At 41.9% G+C, this 19755-nt stretch overlaps 2 protein-coding genes across 6 annotated transcripts in view; one reads left to right on the top strand and one right to left on the bottom strand.

Moving 5' to 3' along the window:
- Positions 1 to 4091, bottom strand: part of ANKZF1 (ankyrin repeat and zinc finger peptidyl tRNA hydrolase 1) — a 13485-nt gene extending 9394 nt beyond the window's left edge. The window contains exons 1-3 of one of the 2 annotated variants that reach the window (XM_075180995.1): positions 3918 to 4091; positions 1585 to 1712; positions 475 to 575 (exon numbers count right to left, since the gene is read on the bottom strand). In XM_075180995.1, coding sequence (XP_075037096.1) covers positions 475 to 575; positions 1585 to 1702 — 219 coding nt within the window. In that variant the 5' untranslated portion in view covers positions 1703 to 1712; positions 3918 to 4091. Of the gene's footprint in view, positions 1 to 474; positions 576 to 1584; positions 1713 to 2300; positions 2398 to 3917 lie in introns of those variants that run through there. The other variant, XM_075180994.1, reaches the window with a different exon arrangement.
- On the top strand, positions 2561 to 19755 carry ATG9A (autophagy related 9A). 4 transcript variants are annotated; one of them, XM_075180991.1, is made up of 17 exons: positions 2561 to 2671; positions 3663 to 3734; positions 5176 to 5285; positions 6930 to 7081; positions 8324 to 8367; positions 9655 to 9719; positions 10339 to 10494; positions 10660 to 10801; positions 11200 to 11948; positions 12925 to 13078; positions 13824 to 14003; positions 14492 to 14737; positions 15570 to 15739; positions 15948 to 16065; positions 16958 to 17165; positions 18867 to 19009; positions 19097 to 19755. In XM_075180991.1, the coding sequence occupies exons 4-17, from the start codon at positions 6979 to 6981 to the stop codon at positions 19100 to 19102; spliced, it is 2484 nt and encodes an 827-aa protein (XP_075037092.1). In that variant the 5' UTR covers positions 2561 to 2671; positions 3663 to 3734; positions 5176 to 5285; positions 6930 to 6978; the 3' UTR covers positions 19103 to 19755. The 4 variants fall into 4 exon arrangements, with proteins under 4 accessions (XP_075037092.1, XP_075037091.1, XP_075037093.1 ...); XM_075180990.1 differs by having other exon boundaries at positions 3660 to 3734; XM_075180992.1 differs by having other exon boundaries at positions 2561 to 2676; positions 3660 to 3734.

Raw genomic sequence — 19755 nt, 5'->3', positions numbered from 1 at the left:
TGCCTATAGCAACCAATCAGATTCTAGCTGTCAATTTGTAGAATGTTCTATATAAATGATAACTAGAATCTGATTGGTTGCTATAGGCAACATCTCCACTTTTTCAAACCCGCAGTTTAGTAAATATACCCCTGGGACTTTATGTAACACAGGTGATCCATACTGATCCTTTAATCTTTATGTCAAAAATGTGTAACATACAAACCATGAATTCTGTAGTTAGCATGCCTAGTTCTATGAGGAGTAATTTGATATAAAGTTACTGACAACATAAGTCCTTAGTGAATTATACATTCTATAAGTTTAAAAAAAGGCAAAAAAAAAATAGATAACATTGGTTTGTACTGCTGTGACCATGACGTAAACAGCACATCTTATGTGCACTTTGTGGAATGTGTAGTCAGTCGTTTCATAAGATTATAATAGTGACATCCAACATGTACAGCCCAAATGGACCCTAACTAAGTCAGTTACCTGTTCCTCTCTGCTGTCAAACACACACTGACAGGTAGAACAGCTCATGCGATCAGAGATCTCCAGGACGATGGGCACCGTGGCATTGCCATCATTTATTCCTAGATCGGAAATTACAAATCGGTTATGAAAAACAAGTTGTACTGTTGCTAAATATGATTATGTACAAAACATCTTTATACTTTCAGTTTTACCTTTTCGTTACACATTTAAACTATACACAACAGGTTTCTTTTTTCTTTACATACTTCAATTAGTAAGTTTTTCTAATGATTGACACTAGCCTTTCTCTGTTGCCTTCTGGTAGAAAAATAAGCCTTAATTAAAAGGACATCTAACCAATCTGCTATTGAGTTAGAGATTTTAGCAGGCATGCATCAAGTACGTATGAGATCTCAAAATTAAATGCCTTCCCAATTCACTAAAATATAAGTTGTCAGTCAGTCTTAACAACGCTTAAGCTGGACATACATGTTCAGAAGTGTTCTGACAATTTAGATGTCCAATCAAAACCCGATCCAATTATATCAGAATGGATTGGATAGGATGGAGATCTGGTTTGTGACATCATAAACTTGTGTATACATGACATTAACGGATCAGAATGAGTAAGTATGTGTCCAATTGTGTATCGTCCCCCATTTGGTTTTCCTTTACTGTAACAATGTCACTATACTCAGCAGAACAGTTTGTCCTTAGACTTCTGTGCGGCACTTTCACAAAGTGCTATTCTGCACAAAGATAGCGCAAGCTGTGAGTCCTGTCACATGCCAAGACACTGTGAATATGGTCACCACGTGTGACAGAACCTTATGAGGTAAAACCTATTTAAAATTAGGGTACACTAGTTTACAGATAGTGGCTGCCCCTAATAAACCCAAAAAAATATCACAAGGCAAAAGAAGTCCCGTGCCCACCGCCTAGCCAGGACACTTGGAAAGAACGGAGGAGAAGTAATTTCTTGTTTTTTTCTGCTTCCTATGGTTGAAACATAACACACCACTTAGGTCCCCCTATAGCTGAAGGAGAAAAGAAAATTTGAGTGTTCTCCCATGACGATCTTTTAGTGACTTATAATATCAGTGGTCTTGTCGCTATGCGCAGTTGTACCTGGAAGTTTTGCTTTCTCTTCCGTAAAGTCATCTTTAGCGTTCGTGCGGTTATTCAGAGTAAGGTCCGACAACAAGGCGCTAGTTGGACTCAAATCGAACAGACAGAACGTCTGCATTCCAGGTGGCCTGAAAAGAGAATATAACGAGAATGAATGATTTCCAGTTGTTATGGCAGAAGTACAACCTGACTATTACTGTATTTTCATATAGAAACTCTTTACCGGACCATTGTCTTAGTGTTAAATATATAACAAGATTATGTTTATAAAACAATACCGGCCAACCAGCATCTTTTCAGTGTGATAATGTGCTGCTACTGGTTTCCTATTTACAATAATCCAGTCAATATTATTTCATTCAAACTAATGGTGTTCTTTTTAAAACAAACAAAAAACTCAAATAAAGTGTGCAACTTTTACCCTCAAGAAGTTAAAATAGTACATTGAATTCACACTAATAAGAGAACATCGTCAGCCTTACACAACAGCATATGGTAGAAGTGCTAGACCACAACCCACGGAATGTTTAAGAAACTCTCTACATCAGAAGTGGGCAACCTGTGGGTTGACATCTGTTGTGGAACTACAAGTCCCAGCATGCCCTGCCAGTTTCTAGCTGACTGGGCATGCTGTAGATAATCAGGCTACCTAAGCCTGCTTTAAACAGATATGACACATGCAACACACATATGTGCACACAGTAGAAGCTTCTCACCCTTCCATGCTGCTCACATGGAGCTCAGTTGTCCCTGCTGTCCCTCATGTAACATCCCTTCCGCCCTTACTCTTCCTCCATCTGACGTCACTTCCGCCCTTCCTCTAACATAAACAGCGAAACATTTCTTCCACTCTGACCCAAAATAAACCCTGGACTCCGCCCAACTGTGACGTCATTGGTGAGCCATCTGCGTGCCCTAATTGTGATTGGACAATGGCAAGCCCCGCCGGCCTATAGCCGTGTTCTGATTGGCTGGCTGTCATGTCAGCGCTCTGGAGTGATAGGGCCAGGCGGCTGTGGCAGAGAGGAGCGGCCGTGGGAGACAGTCCCCGGGTAACGGAGGCGGGTGAGAGGCGGACACCCAACGGGTAACGTGAGAGAAAGGGCCACGGCTGTTTATCATGGGCCTTCTCTGATTGGCCGGAGCCATTGACACCATGTGTACAGACAACAGCACATTTGCTGACAGCCACCAGTATTTACTGACATATTGTTTATGTGATCTGAAAATGCACCAAAACATCAGCTGCTCAGACACACAGAGGAGGATGGGTCTCAGATATTGGGGACAATACAGTCTGCACACATATCAGGCCCATACCAGTAATATGATGCATATTATGTGTAGTGTAATCTTGATAGTAGGATTTATATAGATATAAAATTATATTTTACTTATTTATTTGTTTTTACTGACTGCCAGTAAATTTACAGATGGTTGGCCACCGTGATATGAATACTGAAATTATAATATATATTTATATCTAACATATAAATTGTAAAGCGCTACGGAATTTGCTGGCGCTATATAAATAAATGATGATGATGATTATTTGTGTTCTGTTATGAATGTCTGTTATTAGAGAGCTGCAAATTGCACTATACTACTTCTATATTATTATGTAGGTATAAAAACAAATTATTCTCTTGCATAGTATTGTATTGCATATCTGTGTTTTTAGAGATTGCATATATATGCGGAGGTAGTAGTATTAGTATATGTGTATGGAAACTGAAAGGTAATTATGAATAAACTATTCCAACTAGATGGAAGACAGGATTCCATGTTCCGTGCCCCAGCTCTCCAAGGTCTTGGAATACTTTAACACTCAATGATCCGAGACTACTAGCTGATTCTATGGTATACAGTATTATTACATGTCTGATATAGCTCTGTAATATACACTATATTGTATAGATCATTATATGGTAATTACTGTCTGGTATCAGATTGTCTGATCATAGAACTGTGACATATGTTGTGTGTGTAACTAGACAGCTAACAATGCATTGTGGATGCCTGGGGCTGGGTGCAGCCTGTGTGACTCAATCACTTCTAAGTTTCATTTTCACCAGAAGCTGCACTCTGACATGTTAGCAGGCGTGGGAGAGGAGCTAACATACATGTACTGACATGGGAGGACACCCATGGTGAGTATGTCTGGGGAAGAAGGAAATCCTGTTATATGGAGTCAACTTCTGAATAAAAGGGATTTGTCATTTCTGAGGTCCTGGCTGGATAACCGTTTCATTCTTTAGGGTTCTAAGCACCGTTAATGCACTTTCAGGTAGTATGCAATCCCTTCCTGTATGCACCATGGCAGATATACTTACAGTTGTGCTGGATCTTATGTTGTGAATGGACGGTGGTCTGGTACTCTCCCTGCCAGACTGGAACCGGGGCTGTCCGTATAATAAAGTCACTTGTAATAGGAATGTGACGGCAGCTGGTAATACACATTATTTCACAATGCTGAGGTGCAAAGGACACTTGGAACGGGTCCAAAAGCAACATATTATTTTTATTATTTTAATACAATTGAAATATAATTAATTGGTAAATAAAAATAAAATAAAGTCTGTAGCACCTTCCCTATCCCCTTTCACTCCCGTAGTCACCCACTTAGAATAAATGTTGTCCACCCCCGTTAAAAAAAAAAAAAAAAAAAAGAGACAACCTCCCAAAATTTGCCTTCCCGAAACAGGCTGTCCCTTTCCTTAATTCTGCTATAAAGGCTTTCGTACCCATGTGTAGTCGCAGCAGAGTTCACTAAAAGAAACAAACAAAAGTCCACAGATTTGGTAGCCCAACTTGTCCATTTTTAGGGTTGCACTAATTTCATGAAAAGTAGCTCTGAGAAGACTCCTGTGACAGTGTGGGGTCTCCCTTGTTCCCCCTTTTCTGTTTAAACTATTTGCACTACACGATCAGCTAGGAAGTAAAAAGTTGTTCTTTGTCTCATTAACCCATAATATAATCACAGAGTCCACCTGTCAATCTTGTTAGTGTGTGATGTATGACAGTCTCAAGTCCTAAAAATATAATGTCGGTAATGAGGAGGGGGACACAGTTGCTCATATCCTGAACATAGACAACCTAAAACTAAAATACACTTTATCCTACATTCAGCACAATTCAGCAAAGAACAAAATTGAGGTTCGATTTCCTTTAAGGACCTTCACATTTCATCACTAACTTCCTCAATTTTAAGCTAAAACCGTTAAATTTAGTAAAAAAAAAACTTTTGTTGTTTCTGTATCCAATTTGATAATCTCTAATTCGGTATTTGTTTGTGGCTGACCAAAGTCATTCCAGTGTCCCTATAACATAATATAGACGCAACCATAAATGTTTTCAGATTTCCAGACACATTCATGGAATGACAAGCTACAAATGTGTCTGTTATTAAATAGAATTAAACTTTTATATAGCTTATTTCTTTGCGTGTTGTTACTTGTTAATTTGTTTTTGTTATTTTGGTTTGTTAATGTGTGTTTGCGATACTGTTTGGGTCCTCAGTGTGTTTATCGTTTTGTTACTTTACCTATCCAAGTATTGAGTGACATTAATCTTTATCATTTTCTTGTTCAGAGTTATACTGAGAGTTAATGATGTTTAGAGAATGAGAAGCTAAACCTGGAGTTTTGTAAAGGTTTCATGAACCTCTGTGACCCCAATCATTATGGTGTCTGTGTGTGTATGTAAGTACTGATCATTTCCTGTCTGTTCTCTTTGTTTTGAAGACTTGTATTCAACTTCTATTGATTATTTTCTTTCTCTTTCACTTTTAGTAGTATAAATGTTTTACTTTCCTGATCATATTATCACTTTAATTTATTTTTGACGTGATAACGGAACTCTAAGACAGCCTTAATATCCTTATAATCAACAGTATGTGATACATTATATCATACACTTGATACTATTGTGAATTATACATTGAGGTGAAATAAGTTCAATAAAAAATTGGGGGAATAAAGAGAAATATTGTACAGGAAAATGAACATAAGGGGATAGAGATTGAGAGACGGAAGAGTATCTGTGGTACTTTATATTATATAATGTTATATTTAGGATAGAAGTCATTTTTCTCACAGAACTTTATTATTCTGCGTGTTTTATATACGAACACAATAGAAAGTCACCATAGTTTTTTGGGGTTTTTTTTTTTTTTTTAAGTCTTTGAAAACTTTCTTTATAAAGGAAACAAACAAAAACATAAAAATAAATGACATAATACAAACAACCAAATCGTTTCCTTCAGAGTTTTTTTCTTTACTTATAAAGGAAAGGTAAACTAAGGGGCAAAGGGCCAGGAGGGGAGGGTGGGTAGAAATGAGGTGGGGGAGATGGACAGGTACAAACCAATTATGAAAAGCAAATGGTAGCAAATGCCAAACACTGGCAGATTTGTATATAACAACATGTACAAGAAACAAATATAACGCCGCTTGCCACATATAATCGAGATGCACGGTGCCCGTATGAAGGATTCAGAGGCGGCTCAGGGCCCAAACGGCAATAGGGCTGAACAGTCATGAAAGATGGGCCAGGCAGACATGGGCTAGGAATTACGACTTTCCCTAAGGTACCAGGGAGCCCAGACGAGGTCAAATTTGTGATGTTTGTCATGGACAAAGTAAGTAATACAGTCCATGCCCACAATATGCTAGACATAGATTTTAAGAGCCGACATTGCAGGGGGGTCAGGACTTTTCCAGTGGTTGGCTATAAGGGATATAGCCGCAAGAATATGAGATCAATTTATTACAACGAGCGCTCTCTTCAGGCATAGAGTGGGAGAGGTGGAAGGTTCAGGGATCCTTCGATAATAGGCACTCAGAAATGGAATTAATAACAGAAAGGAGCATATTCCACAAGGGATCTATGCGAGGACCGGTTCACCAGTTATGTATAACGTACCTTTCTGACCACGATTCTGCCAGCAGTTAGGAGTGGGCGTAGGGAACCTTTTGGAGAGTTTGTCTGGCGTATAGTACCATCTAGAGCAGTGTTGGCTAACCTGTGACACTTCAGGTGTTGTGAAACTACAAGTCCCAGCATGCTTTGCCAATATATAGCAGCTTATTGCTGGAAGGGTATGCTGGGACTTGTAGTTTCACAACACCTGGAGTGTCACAGGTTAGCCAACACTGATCTATAGTGTAGTCAGTCATCCACACCAATGAATTAGTGGTGAAATTATAATCAATCATGATTGAGCAAGACTTGAAATCCGTAACGTTTCCTCATTATGTCTGTGTAATGCTATGATGTAGTGTTATTATATAATCGCTCCGCATAGGCCATGTGTATAAGTCTCCGCCTGGTCCTCTCTCTTCCAGTGGCTCCCCCATTTTGAAGGCTGATACCTGGAGGTGAGGCTGTGGAGAGATGGCTGTGTTCGACACGCCGTACCAGAGGCTGGAGGCCTCTTATACCGACTCGCCTCTGGGTGAGGATGATCTCTTGGTGCACGTTCCTGAGGGAAGTAAATGTGAGTACTCCCATCTCCTCCCCCCTCTGTGACAAGCTCCCTAGAAGCATTTTATTGCCATTATTCGCTAGGAAGGGAAGTATGGTGGCGTAGTGGTCAGCACTTCTGCCTCACAGCACTGGGGTCATGAGTTCAATTCCCAGCAATGACCTTGTCGGTGTGGAGTTTGTATGTTCTCCCAGTGTTTGCGTGGGTTTCCTCCGGGTGCTCTGGTTTCCTCCCACACGCCAAAAACATACTAGAAGGTTAATTGGCTGCTATCTAATTGACCCGTGTGTGTGTGTGTGTGTGTGTCTATAAGCTCCAATGGGGCAGGGACTGATGCGAGTGAGTTCTCTGTATATCGCTGCGGAGTTAGTGGTGCTATATAAATAGCTGCTGATGATGATTATGATGATGAAGGGTAAACAAATAAAAAGTAGAACTTTAGCAATGTGTTTCTGGTTTTGTTATTTATATTCTGCCTACTTTTAATTTATTAAGCAGAAGACCGCTGTGTGCATTAAAAATAAATGGTTCGGAGTCTCCGGACTGGAGACATCACTGTATATGAGTCAAACTGCAATATATGTTTACCTCTTATACGCATAGTAGGACGTCATTAACATGACCTCCATTACATGGAAGTCAATAACTCCATATTTTTTTTTTAAATGAAAAAACAAAAAGCTACCAATTTTGGAGCCTGGTAACACTGATGTAGATATTATGACTAGTGTTGATGAACCAGTCCTGCCAGCTAATAACCAGGCTAAGAGCAAAGTGTTGAAAACTTTTACTGCAACCTTGAGAAATAGATTATTAGTAACCTTTATTTATATAGCGCCAGTATGTTCTACAGCACTTTATAGAGATTGTTTAATCATTCAGAAGGCACATAACCGATTAGTGTGTGTTTGCATGTGTGAGGAAACCGGAGCACCCGGAGGAAACCCACACGGACATGAAGAGAACATAGAACACACAGACACAGTGCTCTGCTCGGTCTAGAACCCATGGCCCCAGCACATCTAATGGTAGTGCCGTTGTGCCACCCTTGGCATTATTAGCTTATACACAGAGTGGTTTATGGCATGTATCTCTGGGTAATTATCCACAAGTAGTGTTATGATTGAGCGCTCTGATCATCCCCATCCAGAAAGCAAATTATGATGGTGACATGAGATGCTCAGAATTAGTCATGTTGTAGTTTAGTAATGTCTGTATTATAGCGTATTATACTCTGACTTTTCTTCTCTCCAGCCCCGTGGAATCACATAGAGAATCTTGATCTCTTCTTTTCTCGCGTATCCTTTGAATGCTGCGGACTGGGCGAAGTCAGAGAGGGATGAAATACTTATAGCAATAAACCGGGAAGGCCGCTAGACACAAGAGTCCAAGGGCCCTGAGTCATTAAGGAAAGTACGGCAAAAAGAGGAGTATATGTTCTCCGGGACAAACCATGTTATAATGCAAGGGGTGCAAATTAGTTTATTATTTTGCACATAAGTTAAATACTGTCTGTTTTTTCATGTAGCACACAAATACTTGATAGATTTATTTTTACACTGACATTTAAAGTTGATCTAGGACATGCCCTACCCTAACTATAAATCTGTCCCCGCATTTTAAATTTACCTCCCCATCCAATGCAACATGGTTTTGCCCAGATGCAAAGTTACTCCCTTTTTTATGTTTTACTCTCCTTAATGACTCAAGTGTTTAATGTACCTTATGTGTCTTTATATAAGCAGCTCATGCACTGAAATATCTAGGTCCAATTCAGCGACACGTGGAGGCCTATAAATTGTCTTCAGTTAGTGTAATCAGACACTGAGTTATGACAGGTCGTTTTCATGTTTTTTCATTTGTGTCAACCCTTTACATAAACTGTAATAACCAACTAACAGACACTACAGGAAATGCTTAGTACTTTAAAGAGATATTAATGTCATATATTGGCTGTACTATTTCTGAAAGGCTGTTTATTACGGAGCTGAATAATATGCATGTAATAACTAGAGTGTTTGCTATTAATTATCTCCACAATGCAGTCTTTCACTTTTCAACAGGTTGCCGTGTTAGATGAGAGGTATTTTTCTAAGAGCAGACACAGAGTGACTAACAGCTTGGCAGACTTGCTCATCGGAAATGCACTGTGAGGATTGGTGGAGTCATATACAGGGAGAGTGGGGGGGGGGGGGGGTTTGTAGGAAGCCAAAAGCTCTTGAATGATGCATGCATGACACATTTATAAGACCACACTTATTTATAGTTCATTAAAAGGAGGGTAATGTATAGCGTACCTGCAGTGATTTCAGGAGTGAGATGCAGAATTTTATACCTAAGAATGTAAGGGGTTTAGATTAAACGGAAATATATCCCTGTAATAGTCTGAAACTTGGAGCCTCATTCTTCAGATCACATTGATCAGTACAAATATGGAATCTGACAATTATTAAATGCTGCCAACTATCATAATCATGTTGATGAGCAATATCATCTATTGGGACAAATGGCATCTTACATTCCTTGCACACTAGTGTGATATAGTTTAACAGTGCCAAAGAACATTCCTTAACCAGACACTACAGGTGTACAACTTACACCAGAAGAACGGATTCACCTGTATGCTGATTGGAGAGATCTTCGAGTTGCTGTGAGTCCGTTAGTAGCATCTTGTAGTTGTTATCTCTTTTTATTTAGAACAGCAGTAAACCTAACTGGTATGCATACTTGTGTAATAAAACACTAGTTCAAAGCATAAACCTTTATCTAAAGGGCGGTTATAGAAGATGGTAAAGGTCACAGATGTTCAAGATGTTCAGCCTATTGTGATTACAGTTGTGCCACTAGGTTGAGTAAAGGTTCAAAAAGGAAAATGCAGAGACCTTCAAAGACATTAGTACCTCTCCTGCGAAGCCCGTGTGACCTATTCTAGTCTATCACATGCAGGATAAAGCAAAACTTCCAGCTTCCAGGGGTAGATGGATCAATCCTTCTAAAAAACGATAATTAGAGGTGTTGTCCATAGCAACCAATCAGATGCTAGTTATTTTCTAGAAACTACTCCATACATGACCACTACAATCTGATTGGTTGTTTTGGCAACACCTTCACTTTTTTACTTTTTTGCCCCCAGAGTTTAACAGACGTGCTTCATTTAACTAAGTATAGAGGAGATTTTAGGGATACTTTAAAATAATCCTAAATTGTTTATTTACCTTTGTCATGAAACATACCCGTTTGTAATCTCCCCCTTTCATCGTACCGTGCAGACAGTTCATCTTCGTTGTCAGTTTCACCACCTTCCTGGTGAGCTGTGTGGACTATGACATCCTGTTTGCAAACAAACTGGTGAACCACAGTCAGAGCGAGAATAACAAAGTAACACTGCCCGATGCCTTCCTGCCTCCGGGGGTCTGTAGAGCCCGGTAAGTGGTGTCATGTTCTACCTGTGATGTCCTGGTATTGGGTGGTCCGTAGACTCTTATCGTCAGACGGGAGGGTACGTACAATCCACCATGAACATAAAATGATTACTATATTATTTGCAATTCTTTAACGTGTCTACAACATTTCCTCTTCCCCCGGCACAGCATACAGGAGAACTGGTTTCTCACCTCCCTCCTGGTCATTGCCGGCGTCTTCTGGGTTCACAGACTGATCAAGTTTATATACAACGTTTGCTGCTATTGGGAGATCTACAACTTCTACATCCAAGCTCTGCGTATCCCTATGGTGTGTACCAGACACTATTACTACATACACATCCCCATAGGTCATTCTTATTTGCAACAAAGACTTCAATGTGCATCTAATAGACAAACGCCATCCACTTCTGTACAGATGTGCTGTACCCACTAGCAGCCAATCATATTATTGCTTTCATTTTTTGAATACAGTTTAGAAAATTAAAGCTAACATCTGATTGGTTGCTAGGCCCTGAGAAGCTGTTCTATATTTACTTGGAAAAGGTTACTTTTAAATGATAACAAAGCCTTAAATTGGTCTGTTTGTGCACTAAATGCCACTAGGACTTGTAGTTCCACAACAGCTAGAGGCCACCTAAGTCTGTTCTAGCATACGGCTATTATAATGCAGTCCTTAACTCCCGCTAATCCTCCTCCATCCTGCAGGCAGATCTCCCCTATTACACTTGGGAGGAGGTACAGAGCAGAATTGTCCAAATCCAGAAGGAGCACCAGATCTGCGTCCATAAGAAAGAATTGTCCGAGTTGGACGTGTCTCACAGGATCCTGCGCTTTAAGAACTACATGGTGGCCATGATCAATAAGAATCTGCTTCCACTACAACACAGGCTCCCCCTGCTGGGCAACACCGTGTTCTACACCCGTGGCCTCAAGTACAACTTCCAGCTTATATTCTTCTGGGGCCCTGGATGCCTCTTCCAGAACGAGTGGAGTTTAAAACCTGAGTACAAGCGAGCCGGGGTGCGCCTGGAGCTGGCTGAGAAGCTGTCTCAGCGCATCCTCTGGATAGGCCTTGCCAACCTGGTGCTTTGCCCACTTGTACTTGTCTGGCAGATCCTATATGCCTTCTTCAGCTACACAGAGGTGCTACGCCGGGAGCCTGGCAGTCTCGGAGCCCGATGCTGGTCTCTGTACGGCCGCTGCTATCTACGACACTTCAACGAGCTGGATCACCAGCTACAGGCAAGACTGAGCCGGGCGTACAAGCCGGCCAGCAAATACATGAACTGTTTCCTCTCCCCGCTCCTGGCTGTGGCTGCCAAGCACCTGGGGTTCCTGGCTGGCTCCGTGCTGGCGGTGCTGATAGCACTCACCGTCTACGACGAGGACGTTCTTGCCGTGGAGCACGTGTTGAGTGCGGTCACACTTCTGGGGGTTGTCGTGACTATCTGCAGGTCAGCACACAGAATATCTGTGAGCAGCATAGGGTGACTTGTGATTTAAAGAGCATCTGTCCCCTACGAACAGTTTTGTGGATTGAGCCAATATACCCATGAAGGCTCTTTAAATGTATCGTGATAAATATCTGTGCATAAGTGTCTTTACTGACTTAAAAGGTCGTCTTTAAGATGTACTTTTTCTGTCTTCCTATTTGGGGATTTGCTTCACCTTGGGTTATACAGGGCTCGTTGGAGTAGGCACACTTGGTTTAAAATGTTTTGAATTCGAAGCTCCTCCCTGTTTAAATCCTTCCAATGGCCAGCCAATGGAAGTGCCCTGGAGTAGGGCACTTTTTCTCTGAGCTGCCTATGGCAGCAGTAAAACTTGAATTATTTAATTTTTTCATATTAAAACAGTCAGCAGTGCTACTGGCACCGTTGTACATTGTTTTTCCAGCTGACGTATCCAAGCTGAGCCGGGGCTTGCTGTGGTCAGCCTCTGTCATTGAAAAGAGCTTCTAATTCAAATAATTGTAAACTAAGTTGTAAACTTCAACAAGCCCCCGCTCTCGGGGTGAAGCAGTGTCCCCCAAATGGAATCAGAGAAATGGATTTTACGGTAAGCACAAAAATCCTCTTTTTATAATATACTATAAACATTGTCTCTAGGTAGCAAATTGTATACGTCAACTTTATATAGCATTTGCATAGGCTGTTTCTGTTGCTGTATCTATGTCTGTAGACTTTGCTAAATTATTGATGTTCAGTAAGAATGCAGCACTCTCTAGAGGCCTAAGAGGGCACTGCATGCTACTGGTTTCATCAATAACCTTAGATAATCGGTAAAGGGGATGTTTATTTATTTGGCACGAAGAATAAAAAATATGTTTTCCTTGGGTTGATGTGCTGGGGATCTGTGAGCTGTAACATAACAGACACGTTTTAGTTCATGGGGGAAACCTAATAGGAGTTGGTGTTTTGTGTTCTTTAGGTCGTTTATTCCGGATCAGCACCTGGTTTTCTGCCCAGAGCAGCTACTAAGGGTGATTCTGGCTCATATTCACTACATGCCCGACCACTGGCAGCGCAGCGCTCACCGGGCAGAGACCCGGGGGGAGTTTTCTCAGCTGTTCCAGTACAAAGCAGTAAGTATTACACCTCCTGTGGGTCATGTGTATTTATCTATGCGCCACAGCACAACTACAGGCTGTAAGAAGGTACTACACCCTCCCCGAAATAATTTTCCTGGCTATAAGAATATAAGCAGGACAAAATCTAAGCTATCAAAATCTGATATTCATGCTTTTCTCCTAGCCGTCATGTGTCATCATCGGCTATTTATATATTGCCACTAATTCCACAGCGCTGTACAGAGAACTCATTCACATCAGTCCCTGCCCCATTGGGGCTTACGGTCTAAACTCCCTAACATACACATACAGACACAGACAGACAGAGAGGGAGAGACTAGGGTCAATTTGTTAGCAGCCAATTAACCTACCAGTATGTTTTTGGAGTGTGGGAGGAAACCCACTCAAACACAGGGAGAACATACAAACTCCACACAGATAAGGCCATGGTTGGGAATTGAACTCATGACCCCAGTGCTGTGAGGCAGAAGTGCTAACCACTGAGCCACAGTGCTGCCCTTAATATTGCAGAACATAACTTTTAAATGACTGTTTTGGAGTAGGAGGAACAGATTTCCCTCCCTTTATACATTAGCAAGTAGTGGGGGGGTTGTATTGTGACTGTACATTATCTGGGTAATTGGCACCCGTCATAGTCCTCTCCCTTCCCGGGTGACACCTCTGATCTAGGCCAGACCTCTGTATTCTGCATCTACGTTCTTCCTATCTGTCTGCAGTTGACCCATCGCTCTCCCTGCAGGTTTTCATTCTAGAGGAACTGCTCAGTCCACTGCTGACACCCCTGGTGCTGATATTCCGACTCCGTCCAAAATCGCTGGAGATCATCGACTTTTTTAGAAACTTCACCGTTGAGGTGGTGGGTGTTGGAGACACCTGTTCGTTTGCACAAATGGACGTCCGTCAGCACGGCAACCCTGCGGTAATTAGACAGTACACACAGCATTAATTGTCTACACTTATTATAGCTCGTTAGATCGGGGGTGATCTATAGCAGTCGCTCAACCTTGTTCTTATCAAATAACCCTCATTTGTGCCAAAGGGATTTGTCCCATTATGTCTGTAAATGTTTCATAAATGCGCACGGCTGATTTATTCCCAAATGTAATGAAATGGACATAAAAGTTACACGATTCAGCCTCTAGTAAAGAGGACCAGACTTCAGGGTAAATGTATCATCCGTGGGCTCTGTAAAATCACTGATTTCTTTTCCTCGATCTTGGTGGTGGAATTTAAAACTGGGTTTTGGCCAAAAAATTGCAGTTTTAAATCCCGCCGGCAAAATCGCCACAAATTGAAGATTTTCTGAACCGAAAGGATGATATATTTACCCCTTCATGTTCCTACTGGGGTAATAAAGATTACCTGAAGGTGTTTAATTACTCATTGTATATCCATCTTCTGGTACAGTGGATGTCAGCCGGCAAGACTGAGGCTTCGGTTTACCAGCAGGCGGAAGATGGCAAGACCGAGCTATCTCTAATGCATTTCGCCATAACTAACCCCCGGTGGCAGCCCCCCAGAGAGTGCTCAGCCTTCCTGAGTCATCTACGGGAGCGAGTTCAGAAAGACAGCGGAGGAACAACTCCCAAAAATCTCACGGGGCTGGCGAATCCGCTGCATTGCTCCGGATTATCCCTGCAGTCTGACTGTGAGGTGAGACTGTGCACAATGTCTGATAACAGGGCGGCATTTATAGAGTGCTGAGGATGCAGCCAATCCGTTCTCTAGGAACGAGTGACATCACTGAAGAACATGTCACATACGCCTGCAGCCCCAGTGATGCCAGAGGAGGCTGTATGGCTGGGAGGCCTCTAATTCGGTCCCTTATGTGAGTGAAATAACTGCTGTTTGCTCAGAGTAGTTCTGAGCACCCTCAGCAGATAGAACTGAAACTGGAATTAACTGCTTAATATTTAACCATGGTTTGTAATTTAATCTGGCGAGTGGGCACTCTGTTTTCAGCACTAGTGGAAAATCTGGACATTTTTGATACTTTGAACAAGACAAGTTTCAGTGGACAGATTTACATTTCATTTTTGTAACTGTGAAAACTCCTTTGCTTCTCTGCAGCAGGTTACCATATTAGGAGGGAGGTGCTTCATTGCCATAGCAGACACAGTGTTACTGACAGCTTGTCAGACTTTCTCTGTAGTACTGTGTGGATTGGTTCATTCAAACCTGGGGGCAGGGCAGGTGATGTAACAGTAACTCAAATGACTGCAATCTCTATTGTTTGAGCTGCATCATATTCTGTTAGTCCAAATGATGGAGGAGCTTCAGCTGCCTGTAATGAAAAGGGGAGATAATACTTTACTAATTAACAAAGCTTTGGTGGAATCTCAAGAGTAGCACCGAACAGCGGATTTTTCTATCAATGTTAGTATGTAAAAATGTCGATGTTAGGGTTATGACTCTGTTCCCTGTGAGCACTAGCTCTCCTGCGTACTTTTGGAGACTCTTTGTGCACCGTGTTTCTGTATTTTAGCCCCACAGTCTGGCGGTTAACATGTTCCCGGGAATGTCTCCAGGAGGGGGGATCCCGCCACACACAGATGTCCTGTGCTCACCGCACGTCTCCGCCGTGTCTGAAGTGGCTTCTGCTCTCCGCTCCTTATCGCCGCAGCAGGCCGGTCACATGACCGCAAATCAGAGCGGGTGAGAAAACATTTGTGTAAAAGTGGATGTGTCTGTTGTTGATTAAGTTTTGATTGCAGATCAGGTCCAACCCCAACCCCTGTGAAAATAAAACCTAAAACGTAAAATATGAAAAAACATCCAGTATTTAACTAATTTACACTCCTTTTATTCTTATTTATAAAACTATTCTGTGTAAACTAAGCCGGTGATTGGATCTCTTTTGTAGTATTGAATTCCGGAGTGGCAGTTTCGGGAGCAGTTTGTGGGAGGGGCCGATGACCAGCGGTCCTCTGTCTGAATACGCCTCCATGGAGATGAGCCTACACGCCGTGTACATACATGAAGTGAGTACCCGCAAAATCCAGATCTCATCCGTGGCCCACGGGCGACCTCATTTACTGAACACTTTATTTCTCTAGTTCTCTGGCTGCCGCAAAATAGCTTTGTTTAAATTTAACAGGGCAAGTTCCTAAGATGTTACAGAGGAAATGGTTTAATATGCTCAAATTAGAAAAAGAGAACTTGTCGAAAGATTTCCCATCATTTCTACACTCTGCAGATGACAATGATTTGGTGGGTTAAGTGGTCAGTTACTGTCATCTCTAAAACGGTCTTTTAAGAAGGCAAAAAATGCATTTTTAAATAATAAAAATTCTTTGTCGTTTTTAAGTTGTATGTACAGTTAGGTACATAGGTACCTTCGGCCGTGACCTCTGCAATTTAACACGATGTTCATTTATGTTTTTCTTTAGGAAATGTAAATGTTCTTTGCCCTCCTTGAGAAAAATAACTTTTTCTTATATATTTATTCTGTTCCTTTCAGGACAATTTATTACAATTTATATTATACATCTTATGGTCGGAAAAAAATATTTAAAAAACAAAATAAGACTAAATTCCGTGTAGTCTGTGTGGCGTTAACTAAGACACGCCCACTTGTTGCTCAGCAGCCTAAGAGGCCGGAGAATGTGATCCGTGTTCTACGTCGTTATGTCGCCAAAGGACAAACTTAACAACAAGACAACGTTTCCATTGCTTTTATTTAGAATATCCACCACATTATATCTTGTATAATGTAAAGTCCGTTGTCTTTGAGTCTGTTTGGGAATACGACCCTGTCTGATTTGTCGTTTGCCCCTCCCATGTGTTGAATGGTGCGGACTGATTTAGCCAGTTACAATATAACAACAGTTAGATGTCGTCCTACACAGACTGTTTCTTCTCTCTCTCTGACAGTTACATCAGCAGCACAACCGTATGGCACCAGGCCGCCACATATGGCACAGACAGGAGAGCGATGAGAGCGCAGAGAGCGTCCAGGGAGAAGGACTGATCAACACTACATCCAACATACCTTCCTCTGCCAGCTGCCCCTCCCCGGGCGCACTGCTGCGGGAAGACAGGGTGCCCCCAATCAGTGCTCATAGGTTCAGTGCCAGTACAGGTATGCGTCCTGTAAGATCTGCATCATTCAGCAAAAAACAACAGGCCCGGTATTCATGCAGAAACTGGGCCCTCTAAAGCCCTGACAAACATAGTGATTCAATAACAGACCACTGCCCTTACTGATTAGTTGTCTTGTGCTGCCACCAGGGGGCACATGACCAGAGTCTACTACTTCAAAGTGGCTTTGACATGCTCTGACCAATAGGGGACCGTATGCCAGAGCCATAACTAGAGCTGTGCGATAGGGGGCGACCGCCCAGGGCGCAACGCTGAAGGGGGGCATAGTTATTGAATATGTTGGCTTTATTTGGTTAAAATTGAGGGCTATGGGGGTGGGATTTTTCTTTCTCGCCCCAGGCACTAAAATTGTAAGTTACGGCTCTGCCCTATGCTGTTCATCCACTCGCATTAGTGCCACCCATATTTTCTTTTTTTTTTTTTTTTTTTTTTTTTATACCGTCCCAATTTTTAAGGACCCAACTGTCTCTTGCTGCATCCTTAACCTAAGTCCGGGCTGTACAACCTGTGTTCATTAAGCCTGATGAAGGCAACCATGGCTTCTGTTATCCTGAGGCCAATATAATGACTTATTTTTATTTGGATTTGGTAAAGCTGGTATAGAGCGTGCTTTGACCCTTCCTAGCAAAAGCTTGGTCAGCATTGTTCTAGATTGTAAACCTCTTAAGTCGTGTCTTGTCTGTGTGTTTGTCTATTCCTTATGTGTGCAGAAATGTGGAAAATGTCAGGTTAGAAATAAAATGTCATTGTAATGACTGGAGATATTCTATAAGGGTAATTGATTGCTGTATGTGAGATTTACTAAAAGGGAAGTGTTAGATGGAATGATCTATGGAAGCGAAATTATTATTATTATTATCGTTTATTTGTAAGGCGCCACAAGGTTTCCGCAGCGCCGTACCCAGTACGAACAGTAGACTATACAGGGTAAGACAGTACAGAACAATAAACACACAGTACCAGTACTCCAGAAACTCCAGGCAGATACAGTAGAGACGGAGCGGAAGAACAGGTATGGAGACAGAAAGGAAGGTGGGCCCTGCTCATACGAGCTTACATCCTAAGGGAAATCCAAACAAACAACAACAACCCGGGTGTCTATGGGACTGGTTTCTGCTCTGGAGAGCTCTTCTAGTCCAGCTAAAAAGAAGAGTGAAGAGCCAGGGTCTCGGCTCCGTGGTCCTTGGTTGGTGTTATTGTTTTTAAATGGGGATTCCTAGATCCAGTCGCTTGGTGTCCCTTGGTGTGGGTGAAGGTCCTAGGTAATGGAAACTAGAAGTCACCATTGGTAAATGGCTAACCGAGGTGGTCGTAGCTGGGACCATGAACCATCACTTATTTGTAGCCGGACTAGAGAAAAAGTCAAATTACACCAGCACTAAAATCGGCATCCAATGGCATCTGGGTTGTTGGGTTTGTTTCACCTACCATCTCATCTAAAACTGTTCTTCAGGAAGGAGAATACAGCATAACCGAGAGCTAGTGAAGGAGACTCCAAGTTCCGCCAATATAACCCCCAATAATTCCAAGCACGCAAGTAAAACCACAAACCATGGAGATTTCTCCCAGAAGTCACTGCTCCATGAAATGCAATTTGCGCAAATCCTTGTGTAACTTGGTCATTGTTTCTTGCTCTCCTTTCATTTGTAAGGTTTATAATTATGAATCCTGTTCTCCCCAGATTTTGGTTCTGTGCAGAGAGCCCCTTCTAATTTATCGAGGCAGCCTATGGGCGGGTGGAGTGAAGACGCACAGACCGCCAAGCACCCCGAAACGGTGCCGGAGGAGGCGTCTGAAGATGAACTTCCACCCCAGACACAGAAGGTAACGTGTGTCCTCCGGTTATATCTGTCGGACTGTGTTTCCTTAGAACTTGGCACTAAACCTTTTTTTTTTTTTCTCTACCCGTAGGTGTGATATTTGTCCGTCTTCTGAAGAAATGGTCTTACTATAGATCTCTCTGCACCTCGTTATTTCTTGTGGACCAGGAAATGCTGGGAGAGAAGACCTGTTCATGAACTCTGTGTGTGGCTGAATGTTCCAATAAATACGTGTAAATATATAAACATATATAAATCGGGTTGTCTTGTATATGTATGCTTGGGTGGCGAACCTACCTGGAATTGCACTGGACTATCAGATATTGTGTGTCATGCCGTGGACATGAATAGAATACACAGCGGGATGGAATGGAGATGGACTTTGTACAGACGCCTCTGTATCACCATATACACCACTTACGTGACATCGCTCGGCGCCCAAAGTCTCTACGCTGACTATAAGGGACCATTGTGAAACGCCGCATTGGAAAACTCCTTCTATCATGTACTGAACATTATAATAAGAATGCAGTGACTAACACGAGGCTTGTTCAATATAATACATAAGACTGCACCTCTGTATTTACATGGGGTCATTGTTCTTGCTGAATAACCATTACTATAACTGTTGTGTACCACTAACTTGTCTCGAGAGGCGCATTGTTCCGCAATGTTTTGTATAGAAATGTATATTGCATATTTTGTACTGTTGTATAATTCAAAATAAAGATTATCTGTAATGTCAGACAA

The sequence above is a fragment of the Mixophyes fleayi genome, chromosome 7 (genome assembly GCF_038048845.1).
Source record: "Mixophyes fleayi isolate aMixFle1 chromosome 7, aMixFle1.hap1, whole genome shotgun sequence".
Taxonomy (NCBI): Eukaryota; Metazoa; Chordata; class Amphibia; order Anura; family Limnodynastidae; genus Mixophyes; species Mixophyes fleayi.
Note: the sequence above shows the minus strand (reverse complement) of the source record. Positions and strands in the feature narration are given on the sequence as shown.